At 61.7% G+C, this 23,217-nt stretch overlaps 1 protein-coding gene across 3 annotated transcripts in view; it reads right to left on the bottom strand.

Moving 5' to 3' along the window:
* Positions 1-14,130, bottom strand: part of DNAJB6 (DnaJ heat shock protein family (Hsp40) member B6) — a 33,128-nt gene extending 18,998 nt beyond the window's left edge. For all 3 annotated transcript variants that reach the window (XM_054574787.1, XM_054574788.1, XM_054574786.1), the window contains exons 1-5: positions 14,000-14,130; positions 5,713-5,803; positions 3,376-3,485; positions 1,604-1,660; positions 940-1,053 (exon numbers count right to left, since the gene is read on the bottom strand). In XM_054574787.1, the coding sequence (XP_054430762.1) occupies positions 940-1,053; positions 1,604-1,660; positions 3,376-3,485; positions 5,713-5,777 (346 nt within the window). In that variant the 5' untranslated portion in view covers positions 5,778-5,803; positions 14,000-14,130. The remainder of the gene's footprint in view (positions 1-939; positions 1,054-1,603; positions 1,661-3,375; positions 3,486-5,712; positions 5,804-13,999) is intronic.
* Between the last annotated feature and the right edge of the window lie 9,087 nt (positions 14,131-23,217).

Genomic DNA, 23,217 nt, shown 5'->3' with positions numbered 1-23,217 from the left:
GCGTGGGGGGCAAGGCTCCCACACACAGGCAGACCGCGCCCCCGCAAGCGGCACGCTGCCGCCCTCAAGCCAGGCCGTCCCCCAGCAGAGCTGGGCAAGGGGCTCTGAACCCCCATCGCTGGGGGCAGGAGCCAGGACCACCCACGGTGCCAGGCGCTACTCCCGCACCACGGGGGCAGGGCCGGGGTCGCCGAGGGGTCTGCAGGGAGAGGCGCCCTCCCACATCCCCGCCGAGGGCGGCGCGCGCCGCTCGGCCCCTGGAGCCGGGCTCCCAGCACCACGGTCCGTGTGAGCATGCTTCCCTCCCCACCCCAGCGAGCCCGGGGACAGGAGCGCGGTGGCAGCGCGGTCACACGGTCACCCAGCAGGCGCCCCCGCCTCAGCCAGCGGACGACCGTCCCCACAGCGCCCGGGCCGGAGATGCACGTGGGCCTGGAGGGCACGGGACTGAGCCACCCTCCTGCGATGCGGCGGCAGCCCTGCGTCTCCTGTGGAGCCCGGACGCGCCGCGGCCTGGAGCTGGCCCGTTGCAGACTGCGCCCGACCCCCAGCTCACTGTGACCACCACACACCACGGAGGCCGGGGAGGGGCACGCGACTGCCAGGCCGCACGGGCGGCGACCCCGCGACAGAACCCACAGGGCCGGCGCGCTGCCCCCGCGCGTCTCTGAGCCTGCCCCGCGTCCCGGCTGCTCTCCACTGCGGGCGGCCACCGGGCGCTAACGAGGGCCATACACGGCGAAGGACAAGGGAAACCGTCGCCATTGCACCGCACGAGGTGGACGCGCAGAGAAGCCTCCCCAGGAGAAGAGGACGAGGGGTCTCGCGGCCGTGCTGCTCAAACAGAAAGCCGGGCGACGGCACAGGACGGCGACGGGGCCGACGGGGCCGACGAGGCGCCACGGGGCCCCGCAGGTCGCCGCCCGACGGCGAACTCACCAAAGAAGTCGTAGGAAAACGGGTCCCTTCCACCGAAGAATTCCCGGAACACCTCCTCCGGGTTCCGGAAAGTGAAGCCGAACTCGCTGAACGGGCTGTCGAAATGGCTTCCACCTGCGGGAGCACAGCAGGGTCAGTTTACTAACTCCGTGTGGAGGACAACTACCTGTCCCCAGGACGGGTTTGAGTCAAGACCTTGAGAAAAAGTATTTCGTGAACCCGCGACTGTAACGCTCGAAGCTGAAGCCCAAGCCCTGCCCTGACAGGGCACCTCCAGCGGGCGTGCGCTTGGCTGTGGGCCCCTCCTTCCGCCCCGCTTCACACGTGCGTACACGCAGCCCCTCCTGGTGGGGCCCTGGGCGAGCCGGCGCGGCTACGGCACCACAGGCCAGCCCGGCGATGTTTTACCGAAACACACCTATCCCGCCTTAAGGCCTGAGCCGGGGACTTCAGTTTTCCAGCAGAATCTACTTTTAACCCCTACGGACACTGCACTGGGTACAAACTCACAACTCGTATTTCACATCTACTCGCGTAAACGCCGCCCATCTGCCCATCACGCCCAGCCCGGTCCAGGCTCCAGGCTCCCCCTGTTCCTGGCCCCGGGAGCTCACACGTGCACCCTGTCAAGATGCCTGCCACCAGAGAGAAAACGCCGACGTACCTCCTCCTCCATTTAGTCCTTCTTTGCCGTATTTGTCGTAGATGTCCCGTTTTTTAGCTGTGAATTTAAAAAGAAAAGTCAATGAAGACCAAGTTCCTTTCCCAACCACGCCTAGTAGACAAAGGACTCCCAAATTGTCAGCCAAAGACCAACACAGGCAGGGAGGCGGGGTACAGAGGGGTAAGTGGTCATGGGAAAAAATACAGTAAGACTAAAAAATTATGGAGAGACCAACGCAATTCTCAGTGCTCACAACTGGTAGTGAGGGGCTGGGCCGGCTTCTAAGTGAAAGGGGGAAGAGAAAGTCAGTACCTCTCTCCTCAAAGCCCGGAACGCACGTTAAGTGCTGTGAGCTTTAAAACACGACGACCAACACTGAAAGTTCCATTGTTAAGCGCCTGAGCCCACCCAGGCTGCCCTACACCACAGCACCAGGCCGCACATCTTCCCTGCCCTCGACGTGAGGCAGGAAGCATGTGGACAGGAGGCTGGATGCCTGCTCGGCCGGCAGGCAGGCAGGCCCGGTCCCCTGTGAGGCGGCAGCCAGGCCGAGGCCCCTGACGGGCGGGTTCTGTCCCCTCCACCTTCGAGGAGAGGTGCCCGGCACAGCACCACCTGCCCCAAGCCCAGGCCCCGCCCACTCAGCCAGCTGGTGCAGGGACGGGGGAGCAGGGACAGGGGAGGGAGCGGCACGTGGACCCCGCCTCCCAGCCTGGCTCTGGGACCCCCGTCCTGGTGACAACAGCTGCTCCAGGAAGTGAGGCCCAGCCACCAGCTCGAGCTGCAGGCTGGCTGTGAGACCAGGACAAGCGCAGCTCCATCGGGGGGAAAAAAAGGGGCAACGCTATTTTCAAGAAGGCACTTAGAGGCTCTCTTCCCGTGAGGTTCGAGGCTGGGCTCAGGGCTCAAGGTGTCCTCTGTCCTGGTCTAGAACTGCCCCTGTCTGGGAGTGCGGGCTGACCTCTTGGACAAGACCCCAAGGTCCCCTGCGTCCCAAGTCCGTCCAGCTCAAAAAAAGCCCAGCCATCGGTCTAAGGCGCAGAGGCCGCACTTAACAAGCCGCAGGCATGCGCGCTACGGCAGGGAACAGGGCTCCTTGTGCGGGAAGGTTCCGAGCCTCCCTTAACACAAAGAAGGGAGGTGCTGACCCACACAGCAAGGGTGCTCCCGTGTTAATGGCCGTCGACAGGCGTGACGGTAGAAATGGAGTTCGTTCCAAAACCAACAGTGACTTTGACCCATGACCCTGGCCCACCCCGGGCGGCGAGTCACCCGCTAACATACCCGGTGCCCCGTCCAGCCAGGTGGACACAGTGGTCGCCCAGGTCCCTTCCTGCATTTCACAGGGTCCTCCCTGCCCCAGAACCCAGACGCGATCTTCTCATCACAAGCCACAGGCTGGGCCTGGTTAAAAGCTAAGCTCTCTCGGTTCACGAAACTAGGCTACCGAATCGGACTTCGGTCATTCGGCACCTCTGCCCCGGACACGGGTGGAACACCACCCGGAGGCCCCGTCTCGGCTGCGCCCTCCATGCCTCAGGCCTGGAAACCTAGGAAGCCCTTCCAAGGGCGACATTCTGGAGCGGCAGGTGGGGGGCGGTCCCGCGCCACTCGGGCTGCCCCACCCCACACGGGCCCGGGGCTGCCCGTCCCGCGGGTCCCCAGGCCGGGGCCCGCCCCGTCGTCGGCTGCCCGGGCGGAGCCGCAGGACACCGGCGGGCGCCAGGAGCCCGGTGTCCCGTCCGCGGAGGGGGCCCCGCAGGGCCACTCACCATCGGACAGCACCTCGTACGCCTCGGCGACTTGTTTGAACTTCCTCTCCGCTTCCTCTTTGTTGTCAGGGTTTTTATCTGGGTGCCATTTCAGTGCCAGTTTCCGGTACCTTGAAGAGAGTAAAAGCGCGTCGGTAACAAGAACGTCCCAACACCCACCGGGTGCTGCACCCGAGTGAGGCAGGAAAAGGGCTTCAGAGCTGCAAACCGGGGGTGACTGTCAGTTTCCACCAGGAGACTCTCCCAGAACCAGGTAACCAAGCTCTAAGACCCAGAGCCCAGGTGCTAACCAGCCCCCGAGGGAGGGCCGCGTGCCGCGCCCAAGGTCCCGGTGCCCGCTCCGCCCCCACCCTGCCCGCAGGTCAGCGCCAGCAAAGGCGGGGCCGCAGGCGAGCAGCCCCGGCCTTCACAGAGCCGCCCTGCCGTAGCCTCAGCCGCCCGTGGCCAAGCTCACTCCCTTCCAAGGTGCCGATTAACAGAACCACCGCATGCTCTTTACGCTCAGAAAAATCCTCCTCTAAAGGCCAGCTGCCCACTCTGACCAGGGGGCCAGTCCACGGGGGGGGGGGGGCTCCTCACCCACGACCAGGAGGAGAACAAGGGCCTGGCCCCGCTCCCAGGGGCAAGTGGCCGCCCTGGGGCCGCGGCTGGGGAGGGGGCGCCTCGGCCTCTCTGCGAGCGCCTGGCTGCAGCCAGGGTCTGCAGCGGGACCGGCCCCTCCTTCCCACGCCCTGCGGCCCGCGGCCCCCGAGGATGGGAGCCCTGTGGGGATGGGACATGCGCCCACCTCTCGGAAGGGGGCCGTGGGCGGAGTCAAAGGGGAAGGCGCCAGTGCCGAGCGCCCCGCAGTCAGCGCTGGCTCCAGGCTCCCCCGCACCCTCCCCGCCGGTCCGCCCAGAGCCCCAGCAGCGGGCAGGGAGGCCCAGGGTACACGGGGGGGGGGGGGCCCCACACCCTCCACCTGCAACAGCAGCTTTCCTGGCCACCGCGCCCGTCCACGAATGGAGTGTTCCAAGACGCACCACCCGCCGCTGCAAGGCTGCTCTTCAAAAATAAATGCAGCCGCCCCAGTGGGTGTAGCTCCATGGACAGAGCGCCAGGCCGGCCCGGGGCCTGCGGACTGAAAGGCCGGGGCACGTGCCTGCACTGCAGGGCAGGTCTGAGCCGGAGGCCAGTGAGAGGCAACCAACTGCTGTCTCTCTCACACACCCACGTTTCTCAGTCTTTCTCCCTCCCCCTTTCTGAAAACAAATAAAATCTTTTAAAAATACATGAACGAACAAATGAACGAGGCCAGCCCCAGCTGGAGTGGCTCAGTTCGTTAGAGCGTCACCCCACAACCAAAGGGCTGCAGGTTCCATCCCCAGCCCAGGTGTGTAGGGGAGGCAACCAATCGATGCTTCTCTCCTTTCCTGTCTCTCTGAAAGCAATGAAAAAAAAAGTCCTCAGATAACAATAAAAAATAAACACAAAATGAAGCCAAGGCAAGGCTGTCAGCACTGGTCACCTGCAGGCCTGTGACGGGAGGCCCCACCCCCTCCGCAGGGTCCCTCCGCTGGGGGCTGGGCACGGGGCTGTCTGTGCGCAGGCAGGACCGGGCTTCCAGCCACCCAAGCCCTCCCGGGCTGTGGGCTGAGACGGGCTGAGGAGCCCCCAGCGCGCTGCCGCCGGCCCCATGGGTGGCTTGTCCTGGGTGCCCAGGTCCAGCTGTGACACAGGCCGGCTCTCAGGCAGCTGCAGGTAAGCCCAGCCCGCTCCAAGGCTGGTTTTTCAGAATGAACTGTGGGGTTCAAAACCCCTCCATCACCACCTGCAGGACCACGCGGTCTCGTGGTGCGGGCTTCCTCGGGGACCCACCAGGGAGCGGCCCGCGGCCGCAGACCCGCTGCTCCAGGCCCCTCCCCCGCCCCCCGCTGGGCCACACGGCTGGGCCCCTCTGTGCAGCTCGCCTGTGCCGCTGTCACCAGCTAACGGGTGAGCGAGGTCCCAGGCAGCGGGGCTTGAGGTGCCCACACAAGCAGCCTCGTCGCCTCACACCCAGCCCCGGGCCAGGACTTCACGGGCGTCCGCAGGCCCAGGAGTGACTTGCAGCGGAACGGAACCCGCCGCCCCAGAGCCAGGGACAGAGGGGGCCAGGGACCTCACCCCAAGGCCGGGCCAAGATCTGGGAAGACAAAGCTGACTTGTTCGGTGACAATTAAACTGGGCAAACAGAGGCTGGTGCACTATGGTGAATGGCGCTCTTACAGGCAACACCAAGCCACACCACCAAGGACGGGGTCCGGTCCCCCCCCCCCCCCCGCGCAGGTCCCTCAGCACAGAAGAGCGACTACTTACGCCTTTTTAATGTCCTCGGCCGAGGCGTGCCTCTGCACGCCCAGAACTTCATAGTAATCCACCATGTTCCCACAGGCTGCTGGGGCGGGCCCTGCAATCAGAAACCCGCGGTCAGGGCCTGCGCTGCTCGGCTGGGCTGTCGTGGGGCGGGCCGTGTCCCCGAAGCGGCGTGTTCTTTCCCAATCTGACCAACAGGTACAATTTTTGACTCATTCACAACACTGGACGTTTGCTCTGTTGGCTGTTGCTGTTCATTTGACCATCTAAGGGAACAGGCGGCAGTGCCCCTGACTGAACAGCCCGGTGCGGCACGCTCCAGACACGCCCCCGCACACCGGGCGACCGCCGCTGCCCGGCCGTGAACGGAGGGGTGGCTCCTGGCGGAGGCGCGGCGCCGGCCTGAGCGACAGCTGGCAGCCCCGAGGAGGAGGGCCCTGCTCGGGAGCGTCGGCCGCCTCGTCCCCTCAGGCGTCCCTGTGCCGGGCCTGGGCAAGCGCGGTGTCCCCACCGGAGGACACGCAGCACGGAATACGGGGCCACCTCTGGCTCAAGGCCAGCAACGTGATCGACCGACGAAAGGGAAATTCAGGAAAGCACCTATGACCCTGAACACACTGTGAAAGACGCACACCCAGCTGGTCAGAGACTTCGCACAGAACAGCGCACGGCGCACCTTCTGCTCCACCCGAGAGGAGAGGAGGGGCCTGTGTGAGACGCAAGCGGCACCGCACAGCACGCAGCCCCCACCGGGGGCGCGGTCGGCCCGCCCCGCCCATCGCCTCTTCCCAGGGCCGTGGCCTGGCACCGCCAGCTCCTCTGCTGCTGGCGGTGCGCCCGCCCGGGCCTGTGCTTGCCCCCCGGCTCCACTGTGTCCCCTCAGGACACTCAGAGACCCGGGGAGCGTGGGCCCCCACAGCACGTCTCCCCCTCGTCCGTGCAGCAGCCCCCGACAGCCCCAGGGCCGGGCCCGCCGTCGGCCGCACCCCGCGGCGCCAGCCATCCCGGACGTGCTGCCCCTGTGCGGCCTGTTCCTTTACGTGCTGAGCACCGTATTTCTACACTCTTAAAAACAGGTTTGTTAACATGCGCAGTGTCATAACCACAGAAGTCACGGATTACAAATTCTGGTTACTTCTCCTGCCACAGTACGTAACCACTGAAGTGAAATAAACCTGGCCCTGGCTGCTGCGGCTCCGCGGACAGAGCACCGGCCCGTGACCCCGAGGGCCGCCAGCCGTTCGAGTCCTGGTCAGGGCACAGGCCTGGGTCGCGGGCCAGGTCCCCAGCAGGGGGCGCGTGAGAGGCAGCCACACACGGAGGTTCCTCCCTTGCTTCCTCCCTTCCCCTCTCTAAAATTAAAATCTTTTAAAAAAATGAAGAATGTGCCTACTTAAGGGACCACCAGACCGTCCTGCAGAGCATCCAGCCTGGCATCCGGGGCAGGCAGTGCCCAGCGTCTGCACCCCACCGCCCCTCCCAGGGGCACCCCGCACCCTCACCTCTGCTGAGGACGCGCGCGAGCACCTTTCCTCACGGGTTTCTGCTTCTACGACACGCCTCCTTTATGGTATTCACCCTCATCACAGGTCACTCTGTGGGTTTTTTAAATTCTCCTCAGAGGACCGGTTTTTAATTGATTTTAGAGACAGAAGAAGAGGGGGAAGGAGGAAAGGAAGGGAAGAAAAACATCGGCTGCCTCCTGTTCCTGCCCTGACAGGGGACTGGACACTCATCTCCCAATGTGCAAGGTGACAGTCCAACCGAGCCACCCAGCCACCATACGGTTTTTAAAAACGTTTTTAAATCAGAAGTTTGCCGAGGGCAGGACCCACACCAACCTTTAGCTCCCAGGGACTAATCCCTGGAAAAGGTCTGCTGCGCTAGCGGCACAGAGCAAACACCTCCCGACTCCAGCCAGGAGCCAGCCACTCAAGTTCCCTCGTTCCCCAGCGACTGGACAAACAAGGCGCTTCCGGGTCTCAGCCTCCCACCGCTCCCCGCCTGGGCCGGCTGCAGGAAACGAGCCACCACTCCGGTGGGCGCCGCCTGCCTCCCTGCCTGCCTGCGGTGGCCAACTCTCAGGGCTCAGCGACTCTCCTCAGGACCCCCGCGGGGGCCAGCGCAGCCTGCAGCCGGGGGCACCTCTTGCTCACGCGCTGACGCTGCTCTGTGAGCCGCTCTCCCCAGACTGTCGGCCAGTGGCACTGGCGTGACCTGCGCACACCCAGTGTCTGTGGGAACAAACCGGAGCCGCGCCACAAGCACGGTGGAGCCACTGGATGAGGAGCACTCGTGTTTCAAACTTCTGGTAGAGAAGGGATAGCTGAGTTTGGCCAATAAAAAACATAAAATTAGAAATGCACAAAACATGGCAACCGCGCAGCATGAAAGTGTGTGCTGAACCACACAGCAGACACACTGCCCCCTCTCAATACCTCCAACTGACACTTGGACTCCTCCAACGTATGCGTACACGGCAAAGAAAATTAAGTTATCGAAATTACAAACGCACAGACACGAACCAAAGACACCCATGAGCGTGAGGACAGGAGCAGCCCGCACGCGGCTGGGAAGGGGGTGCTGGGCCTGGGGGTGCAGCTCGCACCGCGACGCCCTTCCGTGGCCGGGGAACTGGTGGGCGAGCTCGGAAACAAAGCCTGCAGGCCGCAGCCTCCCCTCCCGGAGGAACAGGAGCCAGGCTGGCACAGGCGCCCGAGGCCTGACGTCTGTCTGCCCGTCTGCGTGTGTCTCTCTTGCAGTCACGCTACAGCGCGGGGCCAGGAGCCCGGACAGGCCAGGCCCCCGGCGCGAGCCGCCCGCCTCCTCACTCCAGCTGAGCTGCAGAAGTCTCTCCATCAACACACCAGACACACTCCCTTACACTTTGTTTTGAAAAGACAGGGCACCCCTGCAGTCCAGAGGCTGCGCCCACCCACACCGGCCCGCGTGACCGTCCTCCCTCCAGCTTCCCGGCCGACAGAACCCATGACCGTCCCCGGCGGCCGTCCCAGCTGTGACGGAGGCTCATCTGTGTCATTTTCTCCTGCTCCCGCACTTTCTGAAACTGTCCGCAGCCTGGTCATCCTCCATCTAGCTGTTGCCTATCTCAATTTTTGGTCCTTTTTTTTTTTTAAGGTTTCATTTATTTATTTTTAGACAGAAAGAAAGGGAGGGTGAAAGGAAAGGAGAAAAACATCCGCGTGTGGCTGCCTCTCACAACCCACCCCCGGACCTGGCCCACAACCCAGGCCTGCGCCCAGACTGGGATTCGAACCGGCGACCCTTGGGTCCGCAGGCCGCTGCTCAACCCGCTGAGCCGCGCCAGCCAGGACTCCGCCTGGGTTTCTGTGGCCAGACCTTACCAAGTCTCTGCGGAGACCGGCGGACGCCAAGCCACAAGCTGAGCCTGCGAGCACCTGGCATCCCGCACGGACGGAGTCCGCTGCTGGCACCCTGGCCGGCGCCGCGGAACAGCACCGCGTCGAGGGGGCGCTGCCACAGCACAGCTCCCCGGGACAGGGGGCAGGCCCGGGTCTGGGAGGCCCGAGGCCACAGGAGCAGGTGCGGACACACCCACGGAGGCGGCAGCGGACGCGATGTGTGCCCCAGCGGGGCCTGCCCGGATGCAGACCCCTGGTCCCGTCCCGGAGGTGGCTCTTCCCCCTTGCGGTCCGTGCACCCGGGTGTGCAGCAGCGTTTTCAACGAGCACTTGAGGCGACAGACGAGAACATCCATCTAGACCATGAGCCCAGAGCCTCCTGTGCACTTACCAAGACGAATCTAGTCAGGAAACCCATTAGCTAAACGGTGAAAGGTGCCCGCACACCTTTTCTGCTGGACACGGCAGCCTCGCTGGCCCGCCAGGCGCGAGCCCTTCCCCTCCCCGCCTGCACCTCAACAGCCTCGCTCTCCCACTCCCAGGGTCCACCACCCCGGCCAGCGCGGGCGCGCGCCCGACACCTCTCACGGCCGCACAGGAAGACCCCCAGGCCCTCCAGCAGAGGGCAGGCTGGAGCCATCGCTCCCACACCTGGAACAGGAGGCGCTGGCTCCCGAAGCGCCATCAGCCAGCTCATCTTCTGCAATTACTTCACAGGTCACACGTTCCATTATACAGAGTTCTTGAAAGCAGAATTCTGAGTAAGTTAAGTCTACACCACTCTTGGTAAGTCTCTGAGAAACAAGGACCTACTGCTCCCAATAAACGATCATCACTAACTTCTATTCCTGGGTGTCATGGAGAAGTGCCAGAAAAACACTGTCCAGGGTCCCAAACACCTCGCTCACCTCCCCCCCCCCGCCCCGGTTCTGAAGGGAGTCTCACAGAACGCCCCGAAATCCCCCCAGCTTGGGAAGCAGACTCAGCACCTCCGGATGCCGGGCCTCCCACACCCTTCTGGATCACAGATCTTGGTCACGCCCACACACACTGTGCTGCTGGACCAAAGTGACCGTCTTCTCACCACAAGACCTGGTCAAAGAGCACTCCATCTAGAACTGAAGAAGGCTCACTCTGCTTGCAAAACAAAACACTCCTTGGTTCCTCTCAACACCTGAGGCTCCGCTGAGGACAGGGCAGACGCGAGGAGGGCAAGCCCCCCCCCCAAAGCCTCCCGTGATTATCCCGCCCCCTCCACGGCTGTGCGTCCTTCGACCACAGCGCTGGTTTGGACCATCACTCTGCACGTGGACCAGAAACGTGTATGGGACCTTAAGCTGACCTTCTTTCCTAATATTAAATGATGACTGAAGTGTACTAATCTTCCGTCTCTTTGCTAATAGCAGGAGATGGCTTAAATAAATAATTTAAGATTGGCCATGAAAAAAAAAAAGCAACTTTAAAATAAATACTTTTGAAATATTCAGCTGTGGCATCAAACTAATTTGTTACAATATCACTGGAATGGAAGGTGGCAGGAAGTTTAAAAGGAAATGACAAACCTCCAACAGCTTCCCGGGTGACCTTCTGTTACCTGGCAAGTTCCCAGAACAAATACGTCGGTGGGGAGCAACAAAGGCGGAAGTGAGCCATCAGCCCCGGCTGGGGTGGCTCCGTGGACTGAGCGCCAGCCTGCAGACCACAGGGCTGCGGTTCGATTCCCTGTCAGGGCACCAGCCTGGGTGGCAGGCCAGGTCCCCAGCAGGGGGAACCCGAAAGGCAACCACCCACACATGGATGTTACTGTCCCTCTCTTCCTCCCTCCCTTCCCCTCTCTCTAAAGATAAATAAAATATTTTTTTAAAAAGGCAGGGCGGAGGGACCCTGCTAAGTGCCAGTGGTGGGTCTCCATCTGGAGTCACAGAGGGGTAACTTTCCTTGTCTGTTTGCTTCAGGGGACACTGGTTAAAAACAAACCATTTAAGGACATGATCTGTGATAACGAACGACTAGTCCCGTCTTTTACTTTCAGGATCTGTATTTGCTTACTTCCCTTTCTTTAGGGTAAAAAGGGAGCCCACTGGCAAGCACCCTGCCACCAGCAGCTGCAGAAGGGAGGTCAGGATGAAGGCCAACCAGCAAGGAGGGCCCCAGCCGCCCTGCGCCAACTCGAGGCGCAAAGGACACAGCCCGAGGTTCAGGACCCACGCGGGAGGCCACCGGGCACCGCACGCAAAACAGGGCGAAGCCTTCGTGCCTTTGGTGGGAAAGGCAGGACCCGTCTTACAGGCACCCAGGCCTGCTCCGTCTGAGCGATCGCCGCCCGCCCAACACAACAGACACTTGCCGCTGGGCCGCAGGCGCCCGCCACAGGCGGAAGGACAGGGCACTCACAGGCACAGAGCAGGACCACTCGGCCTTCCGGAATGAAGCCTCGCCGCTGTGACAGCCAAGGACAGAGGGCTTGTGCGGGGAGATAAAGCCAGACTAATCCCGGATGCCCTTACAGACATGGGAGTCCGAAAACAAGAGGAGCAGCGGCGGAGCGAGACCCCGCAGGACTCGCAGGCGCTGTCGGAGGGGCCGCAGCCGGGGACGGCAGGCCCGGGGGGGCGGGTGCGCGATGCCCCAGCAGCTCCTCCGCCTCCCAGCCACGGCCAGGGGGCCTCTCTCAGTGAAATGTTTTTCACTGAGAGAAGAGGAAAACGTGAAAGAAAACCAGGATACACCTAGATAAGACAAGAGTTCTAAAATAAAGCACCAAGGATCAAAGCTATAGAAACACTCTGCTTTGAAATAAACTGTAAAATTCACACATGTAAGTACTTGCATGTTTTCAGAAATTACTCTCTCCACCTTGAAAACAAGGTTTTTTCAATTTACTTCTTAGGCAGGCTACCGAAACAAAGGGGTCAGCTGTGACATTTTTTAATCTCCTAAAAATGTAGTTTGGAAAATCACTTTATAAGCAGTACATAATAAAATCATCCTATTTTTACTACCCGACTTACCCAGCAAGTCGTTTACCAACTAGGCTCTGACACTGCCTTTCCGCTCCTGCCTCACCGTTTCCACCACCGCTCCTCCCCGCCCCCCTTGCTCAGGGGGGCAGTTCTCACTCTCGAGCAGAGCCCACGTTGCTCCGCGCGTCCCTCCGCCCGCCCTGGCCGCCCTCCCCGCCAGCCTGCAGTCCCCGCCGGGCGCCACGAGGCGGCGCCCCCAACCAACGCAGCCCCACCGGGTTTTCACACCCCTCCACCCCGAGGTTAGAACCCCTTCCGAGGAGTGAAAAGGCAGCACCAAAAAAGCTTGTTGCCACCTCGTTAAGCTGTCAGCTTACCGAGGCCCGGGTCGATCCTGCCCCTCACTCCCCGCAGCCGGCGTCAGCAGTGACGCGCAGTCGTCCATGGGCGTCCACCGAGCCGCAGCGGGCCTCGGCCCCGGAACGGGGGCCGGCCGAGGTGACACGGCCCCGTGACCACTGCCCTAAATCCTCAACTCACACACCTGGCCAGGTTTCACTCTAAAGCTGAAACGCGCACACCCCGCCCCAGCCCACCGCCGGCGACCGCGTGCGCGGGCCTGACCCTGTGCCCGGCGGTGCCGAACACGGCGCCTATATTCACAGGAGAAACCGCTCCCTTGCTCCCACCTAAAAATCCTGGTCTCTCGGCCGGGAGGCCACCGCGCCGCTCGGCTCCAGGCTGAATTCCCGCCCCGCGCAGCCCGCCCCGCCCTGGCCCGCGGCCAGAAACGCCTCCGGCGTCCGCCGCTTCCGACTCCGAGGACAGGACACCCGGGTCCGGCGAAGAGGACGCTGAGCTCACCGGCGCCCCCCTTCCTCCTCCCGTCGCCCGCGCCGCCCCAAAGTCAGGCTCGGATTCATCTCCAAGTCTCCCCGAAGCTCCGGCCCGTCGGGCGGCTGACACGGCGCGCTCACCCCTCAGCGGAGCCAGCCAAGCACCGCCCCACAGGAGCGCGAATCTTTATTCGGAGCTAGAAAAGTTGGGTAGACCCCGCCCCACAAGAACCAGGGGGTGGGGTGGCCCGGAGAACCCGGAGGAGGAAAAAGGTGCAACACTCTTTCAAACCTTTTTTACCTTCACGATTACTGTTCTTTAGGGAGATTAAACGTTAAGAGCAATGAGCAAACAAGTTCGAATGGCAAGAACCGAGCCCTCCCTCTTTGGATCCTTTAACTTTTCTACTAAGCCGGCCGCCTTCAAAAGTCCCGAATCTCCACCTGAAACGTGAGAGTGGGACCCGGCAGGGGGCCCGGGACCTGCCCGCCGCTCGGACCCGCAGCGCCACGGGCTCCGCGACGACCCCGACGGGACTGTTTGCACCTCTCGTTTCGCACGCGGGCAAAACCGGGGGGACCCTCGGCCATGGAGGCAACTGCAGACCCCGAGGTGAAACAACGCCAGCCGGGGCTTTCAGGGGGAAGTCCGGCGTTCGCCCCCGCACAAACTTTTGAGACGCTGGTGAAGGATTCTGGAAGCGTCCCCTCGCCCCGCCGCCCAGGGACGCAGGGCGCGCTGCGGGACGCACTCACCTCGGCCCTGCTCTGCGGGCGTCCACGGGGGCGGAGAAGGAAGGAAAACGGGCCGCTCACGCCGCAGCCCCCCGCCGCTCCTGCGGGGACGCGCCGGCGGGACAGCGACGGGGACGGGGCCCGGACCAGCCGCCCACACCCCGCACGAGCCCCGCCCCAACCGCCGGCGCGGGCCAGGCCTCGAGGGCCGGCGGGCGGGAGGGGGGCCGGCTGCGCTCGGAACCGCGCTCCGGCCCGCCGCCCCGATCCCGCACCCGGCGCCGACCCCTCAACCCCGGCCTGCCAGCCCCACAGCCGCCCCGGGCCTGTCCCCCGCCCGCCCCCCACATGCGGGCGCCAGCGCGGCCCTCACCGAAGACAGGGAGCCGGCGGCGGGAAGGAGCGGCGGGCGACGGCCCGGTCTCCTCGTCTCCTGCGCGGCGGCGCTGAGGACGGCGGCGGCTCCTCGCGCTTTCCTTTCTCCTTTCTGCAACAACAAACAGGAAGTGCGTCACGCGTCGGCGGCGTCGCGGGCCCACTTCCGCCCGGCTTGACGCCACGCATGCGCCCCGCCCGCTGCTGCCTTCCCGAAAGTTCTGGGCCGACCAGCAGCGCCCCGTCCGCGGGCCGCAGCTTCCGGCCGAGTCCCCGCCCCCGAGACTGCGGGAAAGCCCGGGCTCCGCCAATGTCCTGTTCCCGGCCGCGTCCCGTCGCCCCCGCGCCACCCGGATCAGCAGGGACCCCACCGGGGGCTCCCGCGCGGAGCGTGCGCTGGCGGAGCCGCACTGGACAGTGCCCCCTGGCCCGGGGGTGACCCTGAAAGCCGTGCCCCCTGACCCCGTGATAGTGGGCTGGCGCTGGAAGCTGTCGCCCTGACCTTGGGGCGGTGGGGACGGACTGGAAGCCGTCACCAGGCCACAGGGGGTCCCCGCTGCGGGCCTCCCACGCGACGCCTAGCGCGGCGCGCCGCGCGCTGCCTAAGCACGTCCCCGCGACCGCGGAGGGGGCCGTGCCCTCCCCGCCGCGCTCCAGGCGCCGCCGCGGGCGGTCCCAAAGCGCTGACTCGCAGCCACCTGCTTCCCCGGCGGCACCTGCGGAGGCTCGCTTCTCGGAGCCCGTGACACTTGACGCCCCTGCGCGCAGAGGAGCACAATAGGCTTCCCGCGGGCGGGGGGCGCTCGGGGAGCCGGGGGCTGGCTAACCTACTTCCCAACAAAAGGCGGCTCACCGCGTGCGACGCCTGAACTGATGGGCCGTGTGTCAACGAGTGGGGAAGTAAACTTTAAAAAAACGTTGCATTATACTTTTTAATGGCTTTTTAAGTACATTTCCTGATTATGCCTTTACGGTTGTCCCATTGTTCCCTGCCCTTCACCCCCCTCTGCCCTGCAGCCCTAAGGGTAGATTGCTTTGTATTGTCTGTATGCCTTTCTCACGTTTCTTGAACCCTTGTTGTATTACCTCCATAGTTCTGAGCAGATGACCAGTTAGGTAAACAATTTTTCTTTTAATCTGAATCAGCTCTCTATTTTTTAGTAGGTTTGATTAATGCCCGGTGGAAAGGAAGGAATAACAGTATCTGGTTTGGGTGTGGACGTCTCATGATAAAACCGAAGATAATCGCAGCAGAGACTGGAATTTCATTCAGATATATGCACAGTTTGGCACTGTCTCCTGTAACCATATCTGCCAGCAGGTTGACAGTTTTATTTCCCTTCCAGTGTTGACAGTGCTATCGTGTGACATTATGCATTGAAATAAGTCCCTGCCGCAAGTGTGAGCTAATCTTGAAATGCAGACAGCAGGAACGCTTGAATTTTAAATAGTAAGTGGTAGGCTGGCCACAAATAACTCCTTCCTCCCTCCCTCCAAAAAATAAAAATAAAATATTTATCAAACATCTGTCGGTGCAATAAACTGTATCACGGGGAAAACCAACGCCTAGCAAACAGGCCGCCGGCCCTGGTGAACGCACATGGTATTCTGGGAGCGCGGAGGAGTGAGTATCCTGAAAAAATGATGTGGAACTATTTAAGGAACTCTCTGCAAAACAGACAGGCTCTTTCATGATAAGACAAAGGATTTATTCCAAAGTTAGCCTCAGCCCAGAGGGCGCTCCTGGAAAGTCTAGTTCTGAGGACAATCCCTTAATGCAGAGCCACAAGGATTTAGTAATTTCTTTTTAAGATTTCACTTATTTGTTAGAGAGGGGAAGGAAGGGAAGGAGAAACCAATTTGTGAGGGAGACATGGTTGCCTCCCGCACACCCAACCCATGTGCCCTGGCCGGGAATCGAACAGGTGACCTCTTGTGTCGCAGGGAGCACGCAATCCCCTGGCCCCACCAGCCAGGGCTGGAGCCACAGGACTTACACAAAGCCTGCCTGGGGAAGGTGAGCAGTCCGCGTGACGGGACAGAGGTTTTGAGCCGTGACTCGAGACAACGATGCCCAGGTGGTCGGGCCCTGCGCAGGCCACGGTGGGGCCACGGGCTTGCTCAGGCTACCCGGTCGCCAGGGAAGGTGGGAGGACAGTGGGACAGGCAGGAGGCTGGGACAGCGGGCAGACGCTGGGCCAGTTCCTGTGAGAAGGGGACAGGAAGCTGGATGCGGAAGCTCTTCCACCACACTCCGCTCGGTGCCCGGCACAGACTCGGGAATTGCTGGCCCTTCCGAGCCGAGGCCCCTTCGGGGACCTGAGAAAAGCAGAAGGTGCAGGTGGAGGGACGGAATCGGCAGGACCCCGGCGGGATGGCGCCCTGCCGCACCGCCCCTGCGTCCAGGAGCCTCAGGCGGACGTCCTTTTTGGACGACGGTCCGGCGCTTTTTACCAAACTGAAATTTGGTTTTGCCCCAAGGAAGGCGCTTGTAGACAGTTGCCGGAAGACAGTACGTGCTGCGTGGAAGAGAAAACGGCAGGCCCAATATGGCGTCACTGGCGCTAAAGCCTCTGATACCAAACCTGGACATGATGCCTGCCCTGAGTAAATGCTGCTTCAGCCTCTCCCACGAACGCAGTCTCAGTCGAGCGGCCGGCAGCTGTGGCCAGCACCAAGGAGGGGCGATCTGTCTGAGGACGAGCTGCGTGAGAAAACCCTTGCCTTTCCCTCCCCCTCAGAAGACAGTGCCCCCATGTAGAAATAACCCTTCTTTTCTTTTGCTTCCTGGCTCCATTCTCCTCCCGACAAAACCTTGATAAAAGTTGCCCATTTCTTGCAACCCCTTCCGAGGACCCTTCAACTTGCTAGATGGGATTCCCCCCTGATGCATGAATTGCTAAAAATAAAACCAATTCGATCTTTTTAAAATGTATTCCATTGAGTCTTGTTGGGGTTTTTTAAGGTTTTTTTTGTTTGTTTTTTACTTCTAGAGAGAAGAGAAGGGAGAAACGGAGAGAAACATCAAGTGCAAGCGATTCGGTTGCCTCTTCCGTGTACTGATGACCAGGCCAGAAACCCAGGCGTGTGCCCGGACTGGGAATAAAATCAGTGGCCTCTCAGTTCGCAGGCCGGAGGTCAGCCCACTGCGCCACACCATCCGGGGCCTGCTGAGTTCTGTTTTAACAGCAGGAAAGAAAAAAAGAAAGTAGAAGATACTTCAGAGGTCACTGGTCACAACTCCGCAGATAAGCAGTTTCTCCTTACCAGGAAGTGTCCTGCAGGCCAGGAATGTAACAGTGTAGATGTTTGTTTGGGTTTTTATTGACATCAAGTATATCCAAGATCCATTACTGAGATAGTGTGATGGGATCCCGTTTTTTTTTTTACATTATATTCGTGTGTGTGTATGTGTAGTCTATGGACTACACATACACACACACACTGCACGGCGGGAAATAATGTCCCCTCTGCCTCTGACGAAGAAGAGCCCCCGCTCACCGGTTGTGGTCAGCGTGTGTACCTTGTGCTCGGGAGGTACCCACGGCAACAGTAAACTGTGCTGGGGAGGTACCCACGGCAACAGTAAACAGTGCAGCAGCCTAGCTGCTGCTTCGGGCACAGACCAAAAGAAGGTGCTGGCGGGGGGGCTCTGTTACCAGGAAAAGCAACGTAACCATGGACCAAAAAAGGGCCACGCGCTCACCCCAACCGACTCAGGGGAGCCTGCGGCACGGGCTTACAAACTCAGAGACCGAAAGGAACCCCGCAGGACGGTCTGAAACACACACTTCAGGGCTAAGAGCGGTTTCGGCCAACAGCCCGGCCCCAGGCCGCTGCCTTCCCTGACAAAGGTGTCTTCACCTGAACTAGCCTGCCGGTGGCCCGTTTGCTTCGACGACCTCACGCCTCTGGAATGTCAGGGCAGTTTCCTCCCGCCCCCCCCCCACCCACCCCTCAGGGCACCGTCTCCCGCAGAGCCAGGCCACCTGCCTCCCATTGTTACTGTTATCACGCTAATGCGTTAAGCGCTGAGCGCTGCCCACCTTCCACTCCCCTATGTAAACGAAGCGAGAGTCTGTTCATTCGCTTTCCTATCCAACGCCCTCCGCCTCCTCCTGCGACAGTCCCGGGTAAAATAAGGAACCACACTGTACGGAGCACCTCCTCCATCTGTGGAGATGTTCCGTCCATGCAGCCGTCATCAGTTTGGGCCCAATAAACGCATAAAAATTCTCACAGGTGTGGATGCTTCTTCCCTTGGCAAGAACAATGCCAGTGGGCGGCCGTGAGTGAGCTTCAGGAGCACCCTCCCCTTCCGGCCCAGAGGGAGACAACTTTCAAATGGAGATTTCCCTTAGGAATGTAAATGTCCCTGGCCAAGGGGAACTTCCACTAGGTTTCCAGAAAGTCCCCTGGGCCTGCCGTTTCTCAAAAATAACTGGCGCAAATTAATCCTTAAGCCAGAGAAGCCTATTCCGCCGCGTCGCCTGGTACTCGCAGAAACCTGGGGGTGTCTGCCGGAAGTTGCTCGTAAAATAGGTTTCACACGCTTCTGACCGTCTCCCTCTGATTTTATGTACTGTTTGAACTTTTGCGTTGCATATGAAATATATCCGTGCTATTTATAAATACTTTCCAAGACCGATACACTCGTGTCGGTGGAGCTGAACCCGTGAATGGCACGCAGCCCCTTCGGAGGTCTGCGTCGGTGCGGTGGGAGGGGCGCGTTTCCCCGTCTGTTTATTGAGCACCGGCACCGTGCTGGGGTCCGGACAGGCTCCTTTCCCCAGAGGGGCGTTAGGGGCCAGTCGGCGGGGGTCGGGGCGGGATCGGATGAAGGAAAGCTTCCCATAGGAGGCCACTCTCGTGTGCGTTTCGAAAAACAATGCGTTAACAGCCGAAGCCCTGCGTAGGCGCAGAGAATTCCATAGACGAAACACTTCCCAGGATGGCCAAGGCAACAAAAAAGAAAACGATAAAAGTACTAGTTTTAAAACTTAACCTCTTCCACCTGTTCCAGGGGTGGCAACAGGGTCCTTCCTTCCGAAGGAAAGGTCTTTTCCGGTCAGGCAACGGCGAGGCCGTCCGCACGGCCTGGAGGGGAAGGACGGACTTCGCGGCGGGGAGGGGATCTCTGCCCAGGTCCCTGCGGCCTACGGAAGGAGGTGGTCAGGAGCCGCGGAGCCGCGGCCTGCGGGGAGGCCCCGGGCGAGGCCGTCCTCACCGTCCCATTCCTTTCCTGACGTCTCAGTCTTCAGGAATGTTCAGCGGCCTTGACATCCCAGCGTTATCTAGGTGGAGTGAACGGAGCTTCTGTTCCCGATTGGCCCATAAACGTACTTTATGGGAGAAGCCAAGGACACGGGGGCTGGGAAAGCCTTAGGTGACCAAGGAAAGGGCTGAGGACCTGCGCAGCGTTATGTACGCCGGGTGGGGCGAAGGAAATGAAAAGCCAAAGTAAAACTCGATTCCGCGAAGCCGCGGGTTTGAGGCCGGAGGGGCGCGTCCCGGACCGTGGGGGAATGAAGGGGAAGAGGCCGGCTGGGGGGAGAACAGCATTAAGACGCGAAGAGTCACAAACAGAAACCCCGTCGACAGTGGAGCTGGGCCCTGGTCCGTGTGGTCCCGTGGGTTGGACCTTGACCCGCGAAGTGAAAGGTCGCAGGTTCAATTCCCGGTCAGGGCAGCTGCCGGGGTTGCGGGCCAGGGCCCCAGGAGGGGGCGCAATAGAGGCAACCGCACGTGGATGTTTCTCCCCCTCGCTCTAAGAATAACTAAATAAAACCTTCACATGGGAGCTGGGGGGCCTGCACGGGGAGCACACGCCCCGCCACTCACTGACAACGACCCCAACCCCAGCGGCCACTCTCCCTCCCCGACGGGGAGCAGCTTCCGGGCTCTGCCCCGAGGGTCTTCTCCGGACCAGCAACCACTGGACCAATGAGAGACCGTGCAGCTCAGCCAATGAAAAGGCGCGACACTCCCCGCGCCCCGGCCCCGCCAATGGGCGCTGTGTTCCCGGCAGCCCCCGCTTTACTGTAAAAGAGCCGACCGGCCCGCGCCGCGGTCTCCTCGGTTAGGACGAGGTTGGGGGTTCGGTCCCTGCTCCCCGGCAGGGCACAGACTAGAATCGACCGGTGAATGCACAAATAAGCAGGACAACAAAGGGGTGTGTCTGTTCCTCTCTCTCCCTCTCCCTCCCTCCCTCCCTCTCTCTCTAAAATCCATTTTCTAGAAAATCCTTTCCTTTGCCCTCCGGACTCAGGTGTGGTTCGCTGTTAGGCAGTAGCCCCACAAGTGCAATTCTTGTTATTCCCCAATAAACCCGTCGTCCGGAGAAGAAAGGAGCCTGGCCGGCTGGCTGTGCAACGTCAACACCCTCGGCCGCGGGGAAGCGGCGATGATGGAAACCTAACAAACCACCCAGCCGGCGGGAGAGAGACAGTCTCCGGAGGAAGGGAAAGTGAAGGCTTGGGCTGGGCTGGTCTCATCGTGCTGTTTGTTTCAGCTTCTCACCCAGACACGCACGCACATTTCTCATCAAAGTTGGGGGCCGGGGCGGGGGGTCCAACCCAGGAGGAAGGCTGGAGGTTTGGGGCCAAGTGTAGAGAGGAACTAACTGAAAAAGGGGAATTTGCACATCCTCTTTCCAAGCAGACATGAGGAAAACGAAGAGAGAGGCAGCCCTGGCTGGTGCGGCTCAGTGGATTGAGCGCAGGCCTGTGAACCAAGGGCTGGCCGGTTCGATTCCCCGTCAGGGCACAGACCGGGGTTGCGGGCCAGGTCCCCAGCGGGGGGCGTGTGAGAGGCCACCGATCCTTGCACACCGATGTTTCCCTCCTTCCCATCCCCCCTCTTTACACAAATAAATAAATAAAATCTTTTTTAAAAGAAAAGAATCTGTAAAGAAAAAAGCCTAATTGCCCAGTGCTTGTCGTCAAACCAGCAGCCTAATTCCTCGTAAGTGAAATCCAGGAGACAGAGACTCCACTGTGTTCCCGCCCCACCTCCACCTACAGCCTGAGGAACCGCTTCGCCATCGCTTCCCTGAAGGCACGACGCCCGTTGGGAAAGGCCCGATGTGGGGCGTGTGCGGCTTGTGCGTGCCTCCTGTGTGGAAAGGGGGGAAATAACCCCGTTCAGGTTTGCCTCAGGAAGCCGGGCATTCCCCCCAGACGATGGGGAGACAGGGAGGAGGTACAGGTCGGGAGGGCGGGGGTAAAAATGAGACTTTATTTAGAGTTTTCAACTGGGTGACTGTTATCGATCGGCACTTTGTCAGAATTAATCGTAGAATAAAGCACGCAAGGTCGGCCTGCACCTGAGAAGGAGAAGGTGGCTCCTGGGCCCAAGACCCGCACGAGACAAGGCCACCTCGGGCAGGAGCAGAGAGAAGGGTCCCTCGCAGATGCGCCTGTGCTCCTTCCCTCCCTCGCTCCCTCCCCCGCGAGGCTCCTGCACCTCCTGTCAGGCACCGGGCACCGCTGGAGCCGATGCAGAAAAAAAACACAACCCCCCACTAGAAGCAGAAGAGCAGCTCAGCACCTAGAAGGAAAGGGCAGCTTTCCTTCGCTCCCTGCGTGACCACGGCCCAAAGCCACGGCCAGCACAGCACCAAACGATGCGTTACAGGCATTTCCGTGGTGAGACTACCCATCAAGGTTTCCTTTATCTCTTTTTTAATTCAATTAATTTATTTATTTTTAGAGAGAGAGGAAGGGAGGGAGAAAGAGAGGGAGAGAAACATCCATGTGTGGTTGCCCCTCACGTGCCCCCCACGGGAGACCTGGCGTCTAACCCGGGCCTGTGCCCTGACTGGGAATCGAACCTGTGCTTTGCAGGCCAACGCTCGATCCACTGAGCCGCACCCGCCAGGGCAAAGTTTCCCTATTGAGTTCATCTTGCTAAGCAATTGGCGCGCGCACCTGTGCCGCTCCAGTGGCTGTCTGAGCAGGTGCTGAGTGCCGTCTCTGGTTCCTGAATCCCAGAGCGCCAGCGGGGACAGAGCCTTGGAGCGTCGCCTCCTGCTGGCAGAGCCGGGTTCCCTGGGCGCCTGGCGTCCCCTCGGGCTGAAGGCCGGCGCCGCACTGCTTCCCCTGGCGCTGTCTGTGCCCACCGCAGCCGTCGGTCCCTTTGTAAGCGAGCCCTCCTGGGACGGCGTCGAGCTCTGCCCGTCCTTCTGCCCCGGGGCCCTGAACCCCGCAGCGCTGCGGCTCCTCCAGGCCACGCCGCCCGCCTGCTCCACAGCCGGGCACACAGTAGGTGCCCGGCAGGCGTGTGTGCCCTGCACGGGGCGGGGTGGTGGGGGCAGATGACTGTAATTTGGACAGTGGCTTCGCTCAGCTGGGGCACCTTGGACCCGAGGCCCGGGAGCCTGGGTGTCAGAGACGGGCCCAGGAGAGCCACCCAGGGGAAGGGGCTCTCGACCCTGCGGGACGGAAGGCGGGAAGGAGAGGATGCAGGGAACCTTCCCCTGTGGGAGGGCCGCCTGCTGAGAGTGAGCTGAGACCCTGGTCCCTCGGGGTTGCGGGGACAGAGCTGGTGCCGGAGGGCCCCGGGCCGCCCTTGGCGGGGGTCGTGTAGGGCTCCAGCATGACCGCCCCGCGCCAGTGCCCTGGTTGGGGGCCCGTGGCCACTGACGGAGCCCGCAGGCCGCCCTGTCCAGGGCTGGCCTGCTTCTGCGTCCTCTGGTGGCCAGCCCGCCCTCGGACGCAGGGACCTGTGGGCCCGCAGGTGCGCCCTGCCCGCCCCCTCCGCTGGGACCCCTCTAGGGAGGAGCGGCCGCCCTCTGGGAGGGGCGGGGGTGACGAGAGGAAGCAGCTGGACCTTGGCTGCCTACAGTTTAAGGTTCTCGGAGATCCAGCTTCCCCATCTGGAGTCGGAGGAGCCCCAGGGCCCCCAAAGCCTGCCGGGGGGCACCCCCACAGTCGGTCACGTTTGGTTGCGCGCCTCCGAATGTCGCCCCCTGGCTCAGGCCTCGTGATTTCCAGAAACAGCCCAGGGCAGGGGCTGCGCACGTCCCCGGGCCCCCACCCCCGCCCCAGAGCACCGTCCACCTCGCACGGCTGGGCGCGGGGACCCAGCTCGCGAGCGTCACTGCGGGGGGACTGACCTGGCTGCGGGAGGGGCCCTCGCCAGGCAGCCGGGAAGTCCCCGCGGGGACAGAGCCGCGCGCGCCCACGCGCTTCAGGACCGAAAACGGCAAAAGGCCTG

This window comes from Pteronotus mesoamericanus, unplaced genomic scaffold (assembly GCF_021234165.1).
Source record: "Pteronotus mesoamericanus isolate MK-2021 breed Mesoamerican mustached bat unplaced genomic scaffold, CSHL_Meso_final contig_265, whole genome shotgun sequence".
In the NCBI taxonomy this organism is placed as follows: Eukaryota; Metazoa; Chordata; class Mammalia; order Chiroptera; family Mormoopidae; genus Pteronotus; species Pteronotus mesoamericanus.
This window is presented reverse-complemented; position numbering and strand designations above follow the sequence as displayed.